General features: G+C 50.1%; 1 protein-coding gene across 1 annotated transcript; it reads left to right on the top strand.

Annotated features, from left to right (window-relative positions):
• The first annotated feature begins 389 nt into the window (after positions 1 to 389).
• Positions 390 to 7,357, top strand: KRT2 (keratin 2). Its single transcript, XM_047866048.1, has 9 exons — positions 390 to 1,004; positions 1,997 to 2,211; positions 2,558 to 2,618; positions 2,858 to 2,953; positions 3,632 to 3,796; positions 4,097 to 4,222; positions 5,033 to 5,253; positions 6,449 to 6,483; positions 6,578 to 7,357. Exons 1-9 carry the CDS (start codon positions 390 to 392, stop codon positions 6,994 to 6,996), a joined length of 1,953 nt encoding a protein of 650 aa, XP_047722004.1. The 3' UTR covers positions 6,997 to 7,357.
• Positions 7,358 to 12,965: the final 5,608 nt, after the last annotated feature.

The raw sequence follows: 12,965 nt of genomic DNA, 5'->3' as shown, positions 1-12,965 counted from the left end.
CCCTTGGGTTGGTCCAGAGCAGGGAACAGCATTCTGCAGAAGGTCTCTTTTCAGATTGAGAAACCCACATCCTGATCTCCTCTTTTGATGATTTCACAAAAATCGAATTGCATGACAGATGCCCAGATAAACAGGAGAAGTTTGCAGTCAAAGCAAGTTTTGGGATGGAGCTGATTAGTAGATTTTTAACGGCTATTAGCTTGATAATCAGTAACCAGGCGTAGCTTCCAGGCAGACCAAACCCGTGCATCAGTCTGCCCACGCCCATGCACATCAATACCTCATTGGCAGGTATAAAGGGGGCCCTGACAGTCTCCCAGTAGCAGAGTGGAGTCTCCAGCCTTAACTCGTCTGGGAACCTTCACTTTCCCTCACTGGGCTAAGGCATCATGAGTTGTCAGATCTCGTGCAAATCTCGAAGAGGAGGAGGAGGTGGAGGAAGATTCCGGGGCTTCAGTAGTGGCTCAGCCGTGGTCTCCAGTGGGAGCCGGAGATCGGCCACTAGCTTCTCCTGCTTGAGCCGCCATGGCGGTGGTGGAGGGGGCTTCGGTGGAGGCGGCTTTGGCAGTCGGAGCCTTGTTGGTCTTGGAGGCACCAAGAGCATCTCCATTAGTGTGGCTGGAGGAGGTGGAAGCTTCGGCTCCGGTGGTGGATTTGGTGGCAGAGGAGGTGGCTTTGGAGGCGGCAGCGGCTTTGGAGGCGGCGGTGGCTTTGGTGGCGGCAGTGGCTTTGGTGGAGGCAGCGGCTTTGGAGGCGGCGGTTTCGGTGGAGGCGGCTTCGGCGGCGGCCGCTTTGGAGGTGGCGGTGGCTTTGGAGGTTTTGGGGGTCCTGGTGGCATGGGGCCTGGAGGATTCCCTGGTGGAGGCATCCACGAAGTCTCTGTCAACCAGAGCCTCCTGCAGCCTCTCAACGTGAAAGTTGACCCAGAGATCCAGAATGTGAAGTCTCGGGAGCGGGAGCAGATCAAAACTCTCAACAACAAGTTTGCCTCTTTCATTGACAAGGTGAGTCATGAGAAGCTGACTCTCTCTTGATGCTCAGGATGCCCTACTTCCACTTCTACCTGACGAGCCAACGGCACAGATTCATTTCTTCCAGGAGCCATTGGTGTAGTCAAACTAGCCTGGTGTATTTTCCAAATGGGCAACGTGCGGGCTTCATGGGCCACATCTTCTGAGACAGTCTGCAGTTAGGAATTATTTACATCCTTGGCTTTATGGCTTCAGCCCAAATAAGTAATATTTATGGAAAATTCTGAAAATCGTGGAAACACTGATAGAGGCCAGTAAAATGGACTGAGAAGTTCAGGCCATGTGCCAGCCGATTTTGGAAGGAATTGGTAAGACGTCTTCTGAGATAGTCTTTCCTTCCCGAAAAGCTATTAGTCCATTATGTTCTGGGAAGCTGCACCCGAAACATCTGTTTGGGGATGAAAGAGATTCCTGCCTTTAAGAGAAGCATTCTCAGTTTTGTGACCCAGAAAGTCTTTATTGGTGTCACTTTTGAGCATTACAGGGTTTTGCCCTATTTCAAGGCAGATGAACTTGCCTAAGAAATTTATGAGGCTTGTAAAAATCAGACCGAGGAGCCCTGCCCTCCGGTGCTCTCACACTCAGCACCTTTAGGATCAGTGCCAGGGGATGCCTATTTTTGGTTTGCCCAGGACCTTATGGGACTTTTGCCGGAAATTCAACTAGGATGGGAGAGAGAAATGGCCTGGAGTCTCGGGAGCAGCCACGAACAAAACAGTGGGCGGTGAAGTAGGAAAAAGAGTTCTCTGCGTGGAAAGTGCCAGCTATAACATTAGGAGTCTGTAGAACCTTCCAAGTGTGGAGGCAGGGAGCTCAAGCCGGATCCAGCATCCGGCTAGTGAGCACAAAGCTGTGGAAACTTCTCTAAGTCCCGAAGCAGGATCAGAACGGACTCCGGCAAGTGTGGGCTGCTGGGGGGAAGGGTGATCCGGAGCTCATGTGCTCTCCTTCTGGTCACCCTGTAGGTGCGGTTCCTGGAGCAGCAGAACCAGGTACTGCAGACCAAATGGGAGCTGCTACAGCAAATGGATGTCAGCACCCGCACCACCAACCTGGAGCCCATCTTTCAAATGTACATTGCCAAACTGAAGAAATATGTGGATACGCTCTCTGCAGAGAGAACATCACAAGATTCAGAGCTGAACAACATGCAGGATCTTGTTGAGGATTTTAAGAAGAAGTAGGTGGAAAACACCGAATGGAGATCAATATTGATCATAGCTGTTCAGTCACCCCCCAGGAGGCCATGCCTCTCCCCACTGCATTTGTGGGGTCGATTCGTGTGTCGATCATTTGTGAGGAAGACATGTAGGGCTTTAGAGATCGTGACTTTTCCCCCATGTTTGCAAGTTAATTTGTAGAAGAGCACCCTTATTTGGGACATCATAATTACAATTTAGATCGTTAAAAGAGTGTTTAATATTCTCAGAGAATGGAGAATTCAGGGTGGGTCCAGTCGGAAAAGAGAAAGAGAAAAGTAAACAAGCTGGAACTAATCTAACAGCCGTGTCCCCGGGTCCCCACAGGTACGAGGATGAAATCAACAAGCGCACAGCTGCTGAGAATGATTTTGTGACACTTAAAAAGGTGAGCCAGAGCATGTCATGGCTGGGTGGGAATGAGGGGGCTTCGGAAGCCCGCTGGGTCCAAGCAGACAGGCTGGAGAACAAATGAGCTCCCGTGGAGACAAGACTCATCTGAGGTGCCTGGGATGTGGGAGAGCAGTTAGCAGGGACTGGGTAGAAGAGAGGGTCAGAGAGAGGGAGTGGGGCCCGCACACTGAGCAGTGCATGAGTTTCACCAGAGGCCCCTCACATTTTCTGCAGGACGTGGATAATGTCTACATGACCAAGGTGGAGCTGCAGGCCAAGACAGATGTGCTGAATCAGGAGCTTGAGTTCATGAAATTCCTTTTTGATGCGGTAAGGAGGCTGCTCCTGGAGACACCCTGGCTTCCCACCCTTCCCACCAAGGAAGCCCTTCCCAATTTGTGAAAAGGTGGGATGAGTGGGGTCTGTGGACTGGCTGACTTCAACCTGCCATCATTGCAAGCCACTAAGGAGGTTTCGGTGATGTAGGTCTTGGAAGAGAGGAGCTTTCTCCTCTGATGTCACAAGAAGTAAGGCTCAGGAAACAGAGGACAACTTCCCTCACTCCATTCCTCAAGTGTCCAGCTCCCCTTAGGAAGAGATCTATCCTGTCCCCATCCCTACGTCTAATGTACTTCAGAGATCAAAATGCAGCAGATCTTCCCTCCCTGCCCAGGTGCACACATATCTTCTGAAACAGGAAGTAAAATTTAAGACATTTATCATCCACAGGCTTCCTTCTGGGGGCATCAAACTTATCAAAATTGCGTAAGTGATCAAAGCTATAAACTAGGAGGCTCACAAATGCCGACTCCCATAATTCTCTGGTCACCCTCGGCAGAAGCCTGGGATTGGTGTTTATGTTTGCTTTAATCTCACCCAGTGTATCCCACCCAGCTTAGTCTGAGGACCCATATGTCCACAACACCGGGGTGGGGGGGGGGGAATGTCTCCTCACCGCCTTTGGCTGTGGGCAGGGAAGCCACGGCCAGACCTCCCCGTGTGTTGCAGGAGCTGTCCCAGATGCAGCAGAGTATCACCGACACCAGCGTTGTCCTGTCCATGGACAACAACCGCAGCCTGGACCTGGACAGCATCATCTCCGAGGTCCGTGCCCAGTATGAGGAGATCGCCCAGAAGAGCAAGGCAGAGGCCGAGGCCCTGTACCACAGCAAGGCAAGTGCAAGGAGAGCACAGAGAGCCTCAGCTCTGTCTAACAAGCTGGGCTTCACCCCGGCCGGAATGTGTCCCGTGAGATTACTGGTGCTTTTGTCTAATGGAAGTTGGGCATCATTCCCAAGCAAGTGTCCATAGTGCCTCAACTGCCCTCAACTGACAATGGCACCAAGTCCTTGAGGGGACGTGAGACGGTCCCCCACCTCCCACAAATGCAGCTTGGTTGACCCAGCCTGCATCAGACTTACCATGGCTTGGGCCAAGCTTCCTCCACGCTGCCACTGCCCTCTTCCCGTACAGTACGAGGAGCTCCAGATTACTGCAGGGAAACACGGAGACAGCCTGAAGGAGGTCAAGATGGAGATCAGTGAGCTGAACCGCATGATCCAGAGGCTGCAAGGGGAGATCGCCCATGTGAAGAAGCAGGTGGGCATGACCCCCAAGGCTGTGCAGCTCTGGGGGTCAAGTGAGGCTCGGGTGGGTGGGAGGTTGTGTACGGGTGAGTGTGCGCGACTGCGTGTGTGTGAGAGAGAGGAGAAACTGAGGAATTCGGATCTAGCATATGTCGATCCCAACCACCTTGAGTGTAACAAAATTTAAGGCTTATCACAATTTTTACGGTGGTATAAGAGACATTCCAAAGTGAGGATTAGTGCAGGGAAAGAATTGTGCTACCTTTTGGATTGCTTCCATGAGCGGAAGGGAGTGATAATAAATAAGGCAAGAAGTCATCTGGCCGGTGGCAGGGGGGTGGGGGTGGCAGACAGAGCCTGCCCTCCATGCTTGGCACTGTCCTGAAACACCAGTGGCGGTGCGGTGGTGGGGCGGCAGCCGCGGCAGGGAGCTGGCCGGGGGATGGATGGTGGCTTGGGAGAGATAATGTGGGGCAGAGAATGGACTCCAGAGGTAGCAGGGGTTCTGTGAAGTTGTCCACATGGGATGTTTTCATTTGCGACTATAGACTGGGACAGTGCCTCTGGCCCTGTGCTGTGAAGTAAGGGTCATTATGGGCAACGCATCAGGGTCCAGTCAGAGGCAGCTGGAAGGCGATGCCCCAGAGATGGCAGCAAGTCTCAGCATCCTTGTTTGCGATTTGTGTCAACTCCAGGGGGACCCAACACTTCCGGGGCCAGTGAGTCTGGCTTCTCACACCCTAAACACATCTGCTCCCCTCCCCCTCTGCCAGGCAGACTCAGCTCTCCAGACTAACAGAAACCTTTTCTCCTTCTCTCCCAGTGTAAGAGTGTGCAAGAAGCCATTGCGGATGCGGAGCAGAAAGGAGAGCATGCCCTCAAAGATGCTCAGGGCAAGCTCTCTGACCTTGAGGACGCCCTGCAGCAGGCCAAGGAGGACCTGGCCCGGCTGCTGAAGGATTACCAGGAGCTGATGAACGTGAAGCTGGCCCTGGACGTGGAGATCGCCACCTACCGCAAGCTGCTGGAGGGCGAGGAGTGCAGGTGGGGACACTTGGGAAGCAGGAGGGTCACGTGGTCCACCCTCCCCTCTCTCCTAGAACAGGGGCTGGAGGCAAAGGCGGGGAAAGCAGGGGTGGAGCAGGACCTCTGACAGGTGGGAGCTGATGTCACCACATTCCCCAAGCAGCCATTCAGGACCCGAAGCATTAACGTACAGTTGTAGATTTATCAATATGGCATGACTAACAAGTCAGATTAAATTACACCCAGTTAAGTGAAATTAAATCAAAGTAGATTAAGCAGTACATTAATCTTGGTCTTTTCTGAAAGAGAAACTAAAATGCTGTGAAATCACGTTGGTCCTAGAGAGTACGAGACATTGGTTTATGGGTCTGCTGGGTGGATGACCTTGTCTGCCTCCACCTTGCGACCCAGAACAGGGGGATCACGTGTTGGACCATGCTGACTGGCTGACAGCTCCCCTGCAGCAGGTGCCAGACCCGATTCTTTGCAGATTTCTGGAGTGACAGACTGAACCCTTTGCTAACCCGCCAAAGGGAACGTTTCTTCCTCTGTTTGACGATGCTGTCTGAGCTCTCTGTCAGTGTCACCAGCATCCCCAGTGGTTTTATTTGGCTCAAGCAGCTGGAAGGGGACAAGCTACCCCAGGCCAGCAGCAAGCCAGTATGACGGGGAAGGAGCCGCTTTGCTCAGGGTGTTGCTCTGGACTCGTCTTCGAGGCCATGCCCTGCAAGAAGAAGTGGGACAGATTTCAGACGAAGCAGAGGAGGGCGGGGCAGGAGGGGAGAATAGGGAGGCTGTACAGGGTTACAGTTTTTTCCCAGTTGAATGTTCACAGTGCAGCCTTGTTTCAAAATTTCTAGCGTGGTTGGGATTCTGAATAGCGGACTCTCTCAGATGGATTTAAATACAAACACGGGTTGCAAATCAGAAGGGAATTTGCTTTCTTTAAAAAAATTCTTTTTTAATATTTGTTTATTTTTGAGACACACACACACACACACACACAGAGCATGAGTGAGGGAAAGGCAGAGAGAGAGGGAGACACAGAATCAGAAGCGGGCTCCAGGCTCCGAGCTGTTAGCACAGAGCCCGACACGGGGCTCGAACTCACGAACCATGAGATCATGACCTGAGCCGAAGTCGGACGCTTCACGGACTGAGCCACCCAGAACCCAAGGGCTCTGCCATAAGCTATTTTCTCTCTTTCTGACAGGATGTCTGGAGACCTCAGTAGCAACGTGACTGTGTGTAAGTAGTGGGGGTGTTCCTGCCCTGTGGGTGGTGTGTCGGGAGGATGCCGAGGCACTCAGACTCTCCACGGGGATGCCATCTCTCCCCGCAGCTGTGACAAGCAGCACCGTGTCTTCGAGCATGACATCTAAGGCCGGCTTTGGCTCTGGAGGCAGAGGATCCGGTTCTAGAGGAGGAGGATACAGCTCTGGAAGTGGCAGTTACAGCTCTGGAGGCAGAGGATCAAGCTCCCGAGGGGGCAGTGGAGGGGGCAGTGGAGGAGGCTATGGCTCTGGAGGGGGCTCCAGAGGCGGATCCAGCTCTGGAGGGGGCTACGGCTCTGGAGGGGGCTCCAGAGGCGGATCCAGCTCTGGAGGGGGCTACGGCTCTGGAGGGGGCTCCAGAGGCGGATCCAGCTCTGGAGGGGGCTATGGCTCTGGAGGCGGCTCCAGAGGGGGCTCCGGCTCTGAAAAGGGTGGTTCTGGCTCAGGTGAAGGTTACAGTTCCAGCGTGACCTTCTCTTTTAGATAAAGATGGAGTCCTACTCTCGATTCTGCCGCTTTAGAATGTAGAAGCCTGTCTCTGTACATCCCATTGGCAGCAAATCAAACCTTGTCCTCCACCCCTGATGACATTTTGGGGGAAAGGGTTGCTCACATATGGTTTTTGAAATATCTTCTCTCCGAACCAGTTGATTGGAGCCAGTGACACCCTCTGCCCCCCGCCCGGGAAGAAGCTGCATCGCCCAGGCTTGTACTTCCAGCCATGCCCCCTTGCCTGGCCCCTCCTTGCATTGCCCCTTTGGTGGTCCTCCTCCTGAGGACTACTCTGTTGAAGGCCCCATCTCAAAGCCTGTGTCTTTCTCGTGGGCCTGGCCCCCAGGGAAACATGTTTCTGTGTATATAGCCCGCCTTGTTGGCTTTGCATCTAAAGTGCTGTGGTCTTGGTGTCTGCACAATAAACTTCATCTGCAATTTATAACATGTGATGTGCGTTTAATGTCAAGCCTTGGCAGAAATGGGCAGTCAGGAGCTGTTATTACTCATTGCTGTCTAATTTAAGACACCAGAAAAGGGAGAGATCGGGAAATATATAAAAGCGAAGCTTCCTGGGGCAGGGACATATGGCCCTGAGGCAGTGTGGCTGGGAGAAGCCAAGGGCAGTGTATTTTCTTTTTTTTCTGGAAGTCTTGAAGAACAGAGACTGGAGGGGCTAGCCCTGGAGTCAGGGTGTGGATATGATGTTCTTAGAAAAGTATTTGTGAGATCTGGGGACTGGGATATTGCCAGGAGGGTGACAGGGGGACTTGTGGAAAATTCTCTTCCCCAGAAAAAGCCACTCTTCTTAAAACATTTTCCCACAGAGGCTACTCCCACCCCCCACCTTCTGACAAGAGTTCTGAGCTGATGTCCCTGCTCCTCAGGACAAATCAGCTGGCCCCCCTGAGTTCCAGCCAGGCTGTCTGCAGCTCTAAGCTTCCAAGGCGGAATTAGTATTTTCTTAGCTCAACCTAGGTCACTGGGTGCTCTACGTACCCAGTACCCAGACCTAAGTACCCAGTGGGAGTTCTCAACAAAGGCTGAAGGAGAGGACCTGGGGAAGTCTCTGGAGGACTATAAAGTGATCTCCAAAACAAAAAACTGCTTTTTTTCACAGAACATTTCTCCACTACCACCAGAGAAGTTCTCCAACGCATTCAGCAGATAATGGGCCCTTTTGTCCCCCCTTTCCCCTTGCCCCCAACCATGCAATAGCCCTCTGGGAGCCCCTCCCCCTGGACACCCCAATCAGGGCAGCCTTCTCCTGTGGTCATGGAGACGATTTCAGCCTCTTCCCCACAAAGGCCTTGTCATCTGACTGCAGCTTCCTGGGAACTCAGGAAGGGCTGGGCTCTTGGGGTTGGTAATAGACTAGTCAGAGTTGCCAAAATGGGAGTTGGTGTCTTTGATTGGGTCAGGTCGAGATATATGTGTGGGTATTCAGATGTAGCAGATGTGTCTTAAAATAACTCAAATAAAAGAAAAAAATCCTGGGGGGATTCTTTTCTCTCTCATTTTACTTTAGCTCCAAAACCTTGGTGAGGCCTTGGTTGAGTCCGTGAGACTCTTCTGCATCCCTAGAGGCTGTCGAGATGGCTTTGAACAATGTAGGGGAGGCGTTAATAGAGAATAGATGTTTTTTCCTGATCCCAGACCAGCTGGCCCCAGATTCGAGGGTACGAGACAGGAAGAGGTCTGAAGGCTGAGGGGGCAAGGTGATAATACATGAGGATGGCCAGTCAGGCTGATGTGCTGTTCAGAGATGGACCCTGAGAGCTCCCGGAGCTTGGTTAGGTGGGAGAGGTCTGTGGAGGTGAGGGTGCCTACTAGGAAGGAGAAATGTGGGGGCCTAGCTGTTTTAGGGTATATTTACTATGCAGGCATGAACAAGGCCCTAAACAGGGTCTAGTGTCCCACACATTTAGGGCTGTGATTCTGAATCGTCAGTTTAGGGAAGGAAACAGATAAAGTCCAGGGCGGGCATAGAAACTTGGCCTCTGCTTCCCAGTTCTTGTATTGTTTCATGGCTTTGGGAATGGTGAGCTGTTCTGATAACTTTCTGAGGGGAAAGAAGGTGAAGCAGGTAAGGCGACAGCTTTTATTCCCAGCTACTTTAATTGCTCAGATTATCGGTGCTGTGAGTTTCCAGCCCCTTCTACGGTTCACTCTCCTCACTTCTACTCTACCTGAGACGTAGCCCTTCTTTTCAGATCCACGCAAACACAGGTTACTTTCATGTTGGACTCTAATAGCGAAATGAGCTGTGTAGATGAGCTCAGGGGGACACAGGCCTGAAGCCTGAATGAAGTCTGGCTCTAAGCAGGTAATGGAATGAGTGACCGGCTTTGGGGGACAGATTCTCCTTTCCTCCTAAGTGTCACAGGAGGAGAGAACCTAGGAGAGTTTAGTATCTAGGAGAGTCTAGAATCTGGGTCACACCCCTCCCACCAGGGCCTCTGCCCGTCTTCCACCGGGTCTGGTAGCTGACTTATCAGGTCCTGGGCTACAAAAGGGAGATGGGCACAGGCAGAAGGGTTTTACAAGCTCTATTTCCATAGGGAACTGGGCTAAATATTTACATCCTGATGATGTGGCAGACAATTTAGGACACCCTCCCGCCTGTGGTTCCCTCCTTTTCTCTACCTGTGAGTCCTCGTATGAATTCAGATGAACTTCTTTCCTTCTTTTACCCCTTTACCACACTCCTTCTTCCCTGTCCACTCAAATGACAGTGCTTGGACAGCTCATCACCTCCAGAAAACCCACTTGAGCGGGACATTCATGCTCCTACTTGCTGTGAGGAGGGGAAGGCCTTTGACTGGAAGTTGGGAGACTTTTTTTTTTTTTTAATTTTTTTTTTTAACATTTATTTATTTTTGAGACAGAGAGAGACAGAGCATGAATGGGGGAGGGTCAGAGAGAGAGGGAGACACAGAATCCGAAGCAGGCTCAGGCTCTGAGCTGTCAGCACAGAGCCTGACGCGGGCTTGAACTCACGGACCGCGAGATCACGACCTGAGCCGAAGTCGGCCGCTTAACTGACGGAGCCACCCAGGCACCCCAGAAGTTGGGAGACTTTAATGCTGACCTTCATCTTGGGGGGAATTGCTATGCTGTATCAGACTGGTCATTTCTCCTTCCAAGGAGATAGAATGAGATGATCTCTGCATATCTCTCCAGCTCAGGATAAAAGAGCCCCATCTGTGCTGTTGAGTTGGCCTCCCACTATAGGCTGGGAGGAAATAAGACTGGAGCTTGGAAGGCAAAGGGCTATTATACTCCCAGGGCCCAGAGGCAGGGTCACTGCAGACCACATAGGGTCACGGGGGAAGTCACAGTGTCAATCAGGAAACAGAAAGGAGGGCAACATCAAGGCCATGGGATCGCAGTTTCCATGGGCAAGGCAGGGCAGGGCAGATGAAACCGTTTAGGACTGGCTAATTTGAATGACTCCATGGGCTTTGGGGCATAGTGGTGGTCTCTAGCTCCCTGGTATCTGGCCCTGGCATGATTTAGGGCAAAGGAAATGTTGGCTCTGGGGTGGGAGAGTTTGATAAGGATGTAGTAGAGGCTACAGACTCAGGATTGGTTGGTTTGCATATGAAAGACTTGTTCTGGGCCAAGCCCAGGAAAACAGGCTCTCCTCAGCCTGAAGATGTTGAAACATAATACAACACAGAAAATAAAACACGTGATTAATACATCTTCTTCAATTTTCCTCAGCAACGATTTGTAGTTTTCAAGGTATGGGTCTTACACATATTGTGTTACATTTATCCCCAAGTATTTCATGTTTTTATGCTGTTGCAGATAACATTTAAACTTTTAAATTTATTATTTGTTGCTAGTATACAGAAATACAATAAAAAATATATTGACCCTGACCTTGCTAAATTCATATATTAGTTCTAGTGGCTTTTTTGTAGATTCCTTAAGATTTTAGATGTACAAGTTACGTTGTCTATGAATAAAGATTTTTGTCTCCTCTTTTTCAGACTGTTTGGTATTATTTCTTTTTCTTGCTTCATTGCGATGGCTGGAACCTTTGGTACAACAGTATAATGTTGATTAGAGTAGCAAAGTGGACATTTTTACCTTGTTCCCAATCTTATAGGGAAGCATTTATGTGTTCACCGTTATCTATAATAGTAAATGTAGGTTTTTTTTGAATCTTGAATGAGAGTTGAATTTTGTCTAGTGATTTTTTGAAAGTTTTCAAATGATCATATAATTTTTCTTCCTTTTTCTTCATACAGTGAATTATACTGATTGATTTTCAGATTTTTCTTTTTTAATTTTTTAGAGGTTTTTTAAAATATTTATTTATTTTTGAGAGTGTGAGCAGGGGAGGAACAGAGACAGGGAGACAAAACCTGAAGCAGGCTCCAGGCTCTGAGCTGTCAGCACAGAGCCCGACGCAGGGCTGGAACCCACAGACCATGAGATCAGACCTGAGCTGAAGTTGGATGCTTAACCGACTAAGCCATCCAGGTGCCTGATTTTCAGATGTTAAACCAATCTTGTGTTCCTGGAATTAACTCCCCTTGGTTATGCTATGTTAGCCTTTTTTATATACTACTGGATTCAGTTTGCCGGATTGCTGAGTATTTTTGCATCCGTGTGGCAGGAGGGGTGTCTAATTTTCATAGTATGCTCTGAGGGCTAGTAGTGACCCTGTGACAGGAGAGAGTGAAAGGGTGTGAAGAGGGTTAACTTTTACTCTGTACTTTATACTTTGTCCCATTGTTTGAGTTTTTGCTCAAAGCATACATTTCTTTCATAATTTAAAAAAAGCCAAGAAGATCTACTTTTTCTCCAAATATCCATCGCAGTAGAGCATGAAGAACATGCAGGATTCTGTGCAGGGTCTGAAGGGAGACGAAGCCAGTAGCCGCAGGGAAAGGGCTGGACCAGGGATGGGATTTCAGCCTGGGAGGTCCAGAGGAGGGCGCTTTAAGGTGCATGGGGAGAGGCTGGGAGCAGAAGAGAGTTTGGGCACCCACTGCAGTTGGCTCTTTCTTTGACTCTTTTGACTAGAGACTTCCTGAGGGCTGGGAGGGCACTTTCTCCAGCTTATGACCTTCCACAGAGATCTATGCAGGGTCAAATGGACCTGGAGTGCTCAAGAACTTCCTTTAGAATCCCGGCCTTGTCTATGAAGGAAGAGGACAAAACAGAAGGGGTTGCACAACCATGTTCTGCCTCTGCCTGGGAAACCCGGTCCCTCCACTGCAGACCCCCTCGTTTCCAGTTCTCACGTCCAGTGGGCCTGGGCTGGGCTGGTGGTCAAAATGCACCATCTCCCAGCAGGGCTCCCAATCCTCGCCTCCTCGCGTTTTATGGGTTCAATATCTGAATCAGTTTGACATGTACATATTTAGTTCTGGAATCAGTCAGCCTTGGTCAAATCCTGCCTTTGCCTCTTAAATAGTTGTATTATTTGGCAAACCCCTTAATCTTTTGAACCTTAGTTTCTACTTGTAAAAATTGAACATAATGGTACTATCTACCATAGAGCTCTGCTGTGAAGCTTAAATGAAATTATCTTTGTAAAGCGCTTACCACCCTCTGGAGCACAATAATCAGGCAGTAAGTGTTGGGGTGCTGCTATTATTGCTGCTGGAGAAACATGTGGGCGTAACATTTATCTTAAAAATTTTTTTTAATGTTTATTCATTTTTGAGAAATAGAGACAGAGTGCGAGCAGGGGAGGAGCAGAGATAGGGAGACAGAATCTGAAGCAGGCTCCAGGCTCTGACCTGCCAGCACAGAGCCCAACGTGAGGCTCAACACATGAGCCATGAGATCATGACCTGACAACCAACTGAGGCACCCTGGTGCCCCATCCATTCTCTTGAATGGTTTATGTAACACCTTAGTTAAGTAGCAAGAACAGATGTTATTGTCACCCCATTTGGGCAGGTGACAAAACCGAAGCTGAAAAGCCCACAGACACGACAC

This window comes from Prionailurus viverrinus, chromosome B4 (genome assembly GCF_022837055.1).
Source record: "Prionailurus viverrinus isolate Anna chromosome B4, UM_Priviv_1.0, whole genome shotgun sequence".
NCBI classification, from domain to species: domain Eukaryota; kingdom Metazoa; phylum Chordata; class Mammalia; order Carnivora; family Felidae; genus Prionailurus; species Prionailurus viverrinus.
The sequence above is the reverse complement of the archived record's forward strand: the minus strand, read 5'-3'. Positions and strand labels throughout refer to the sequence as shown.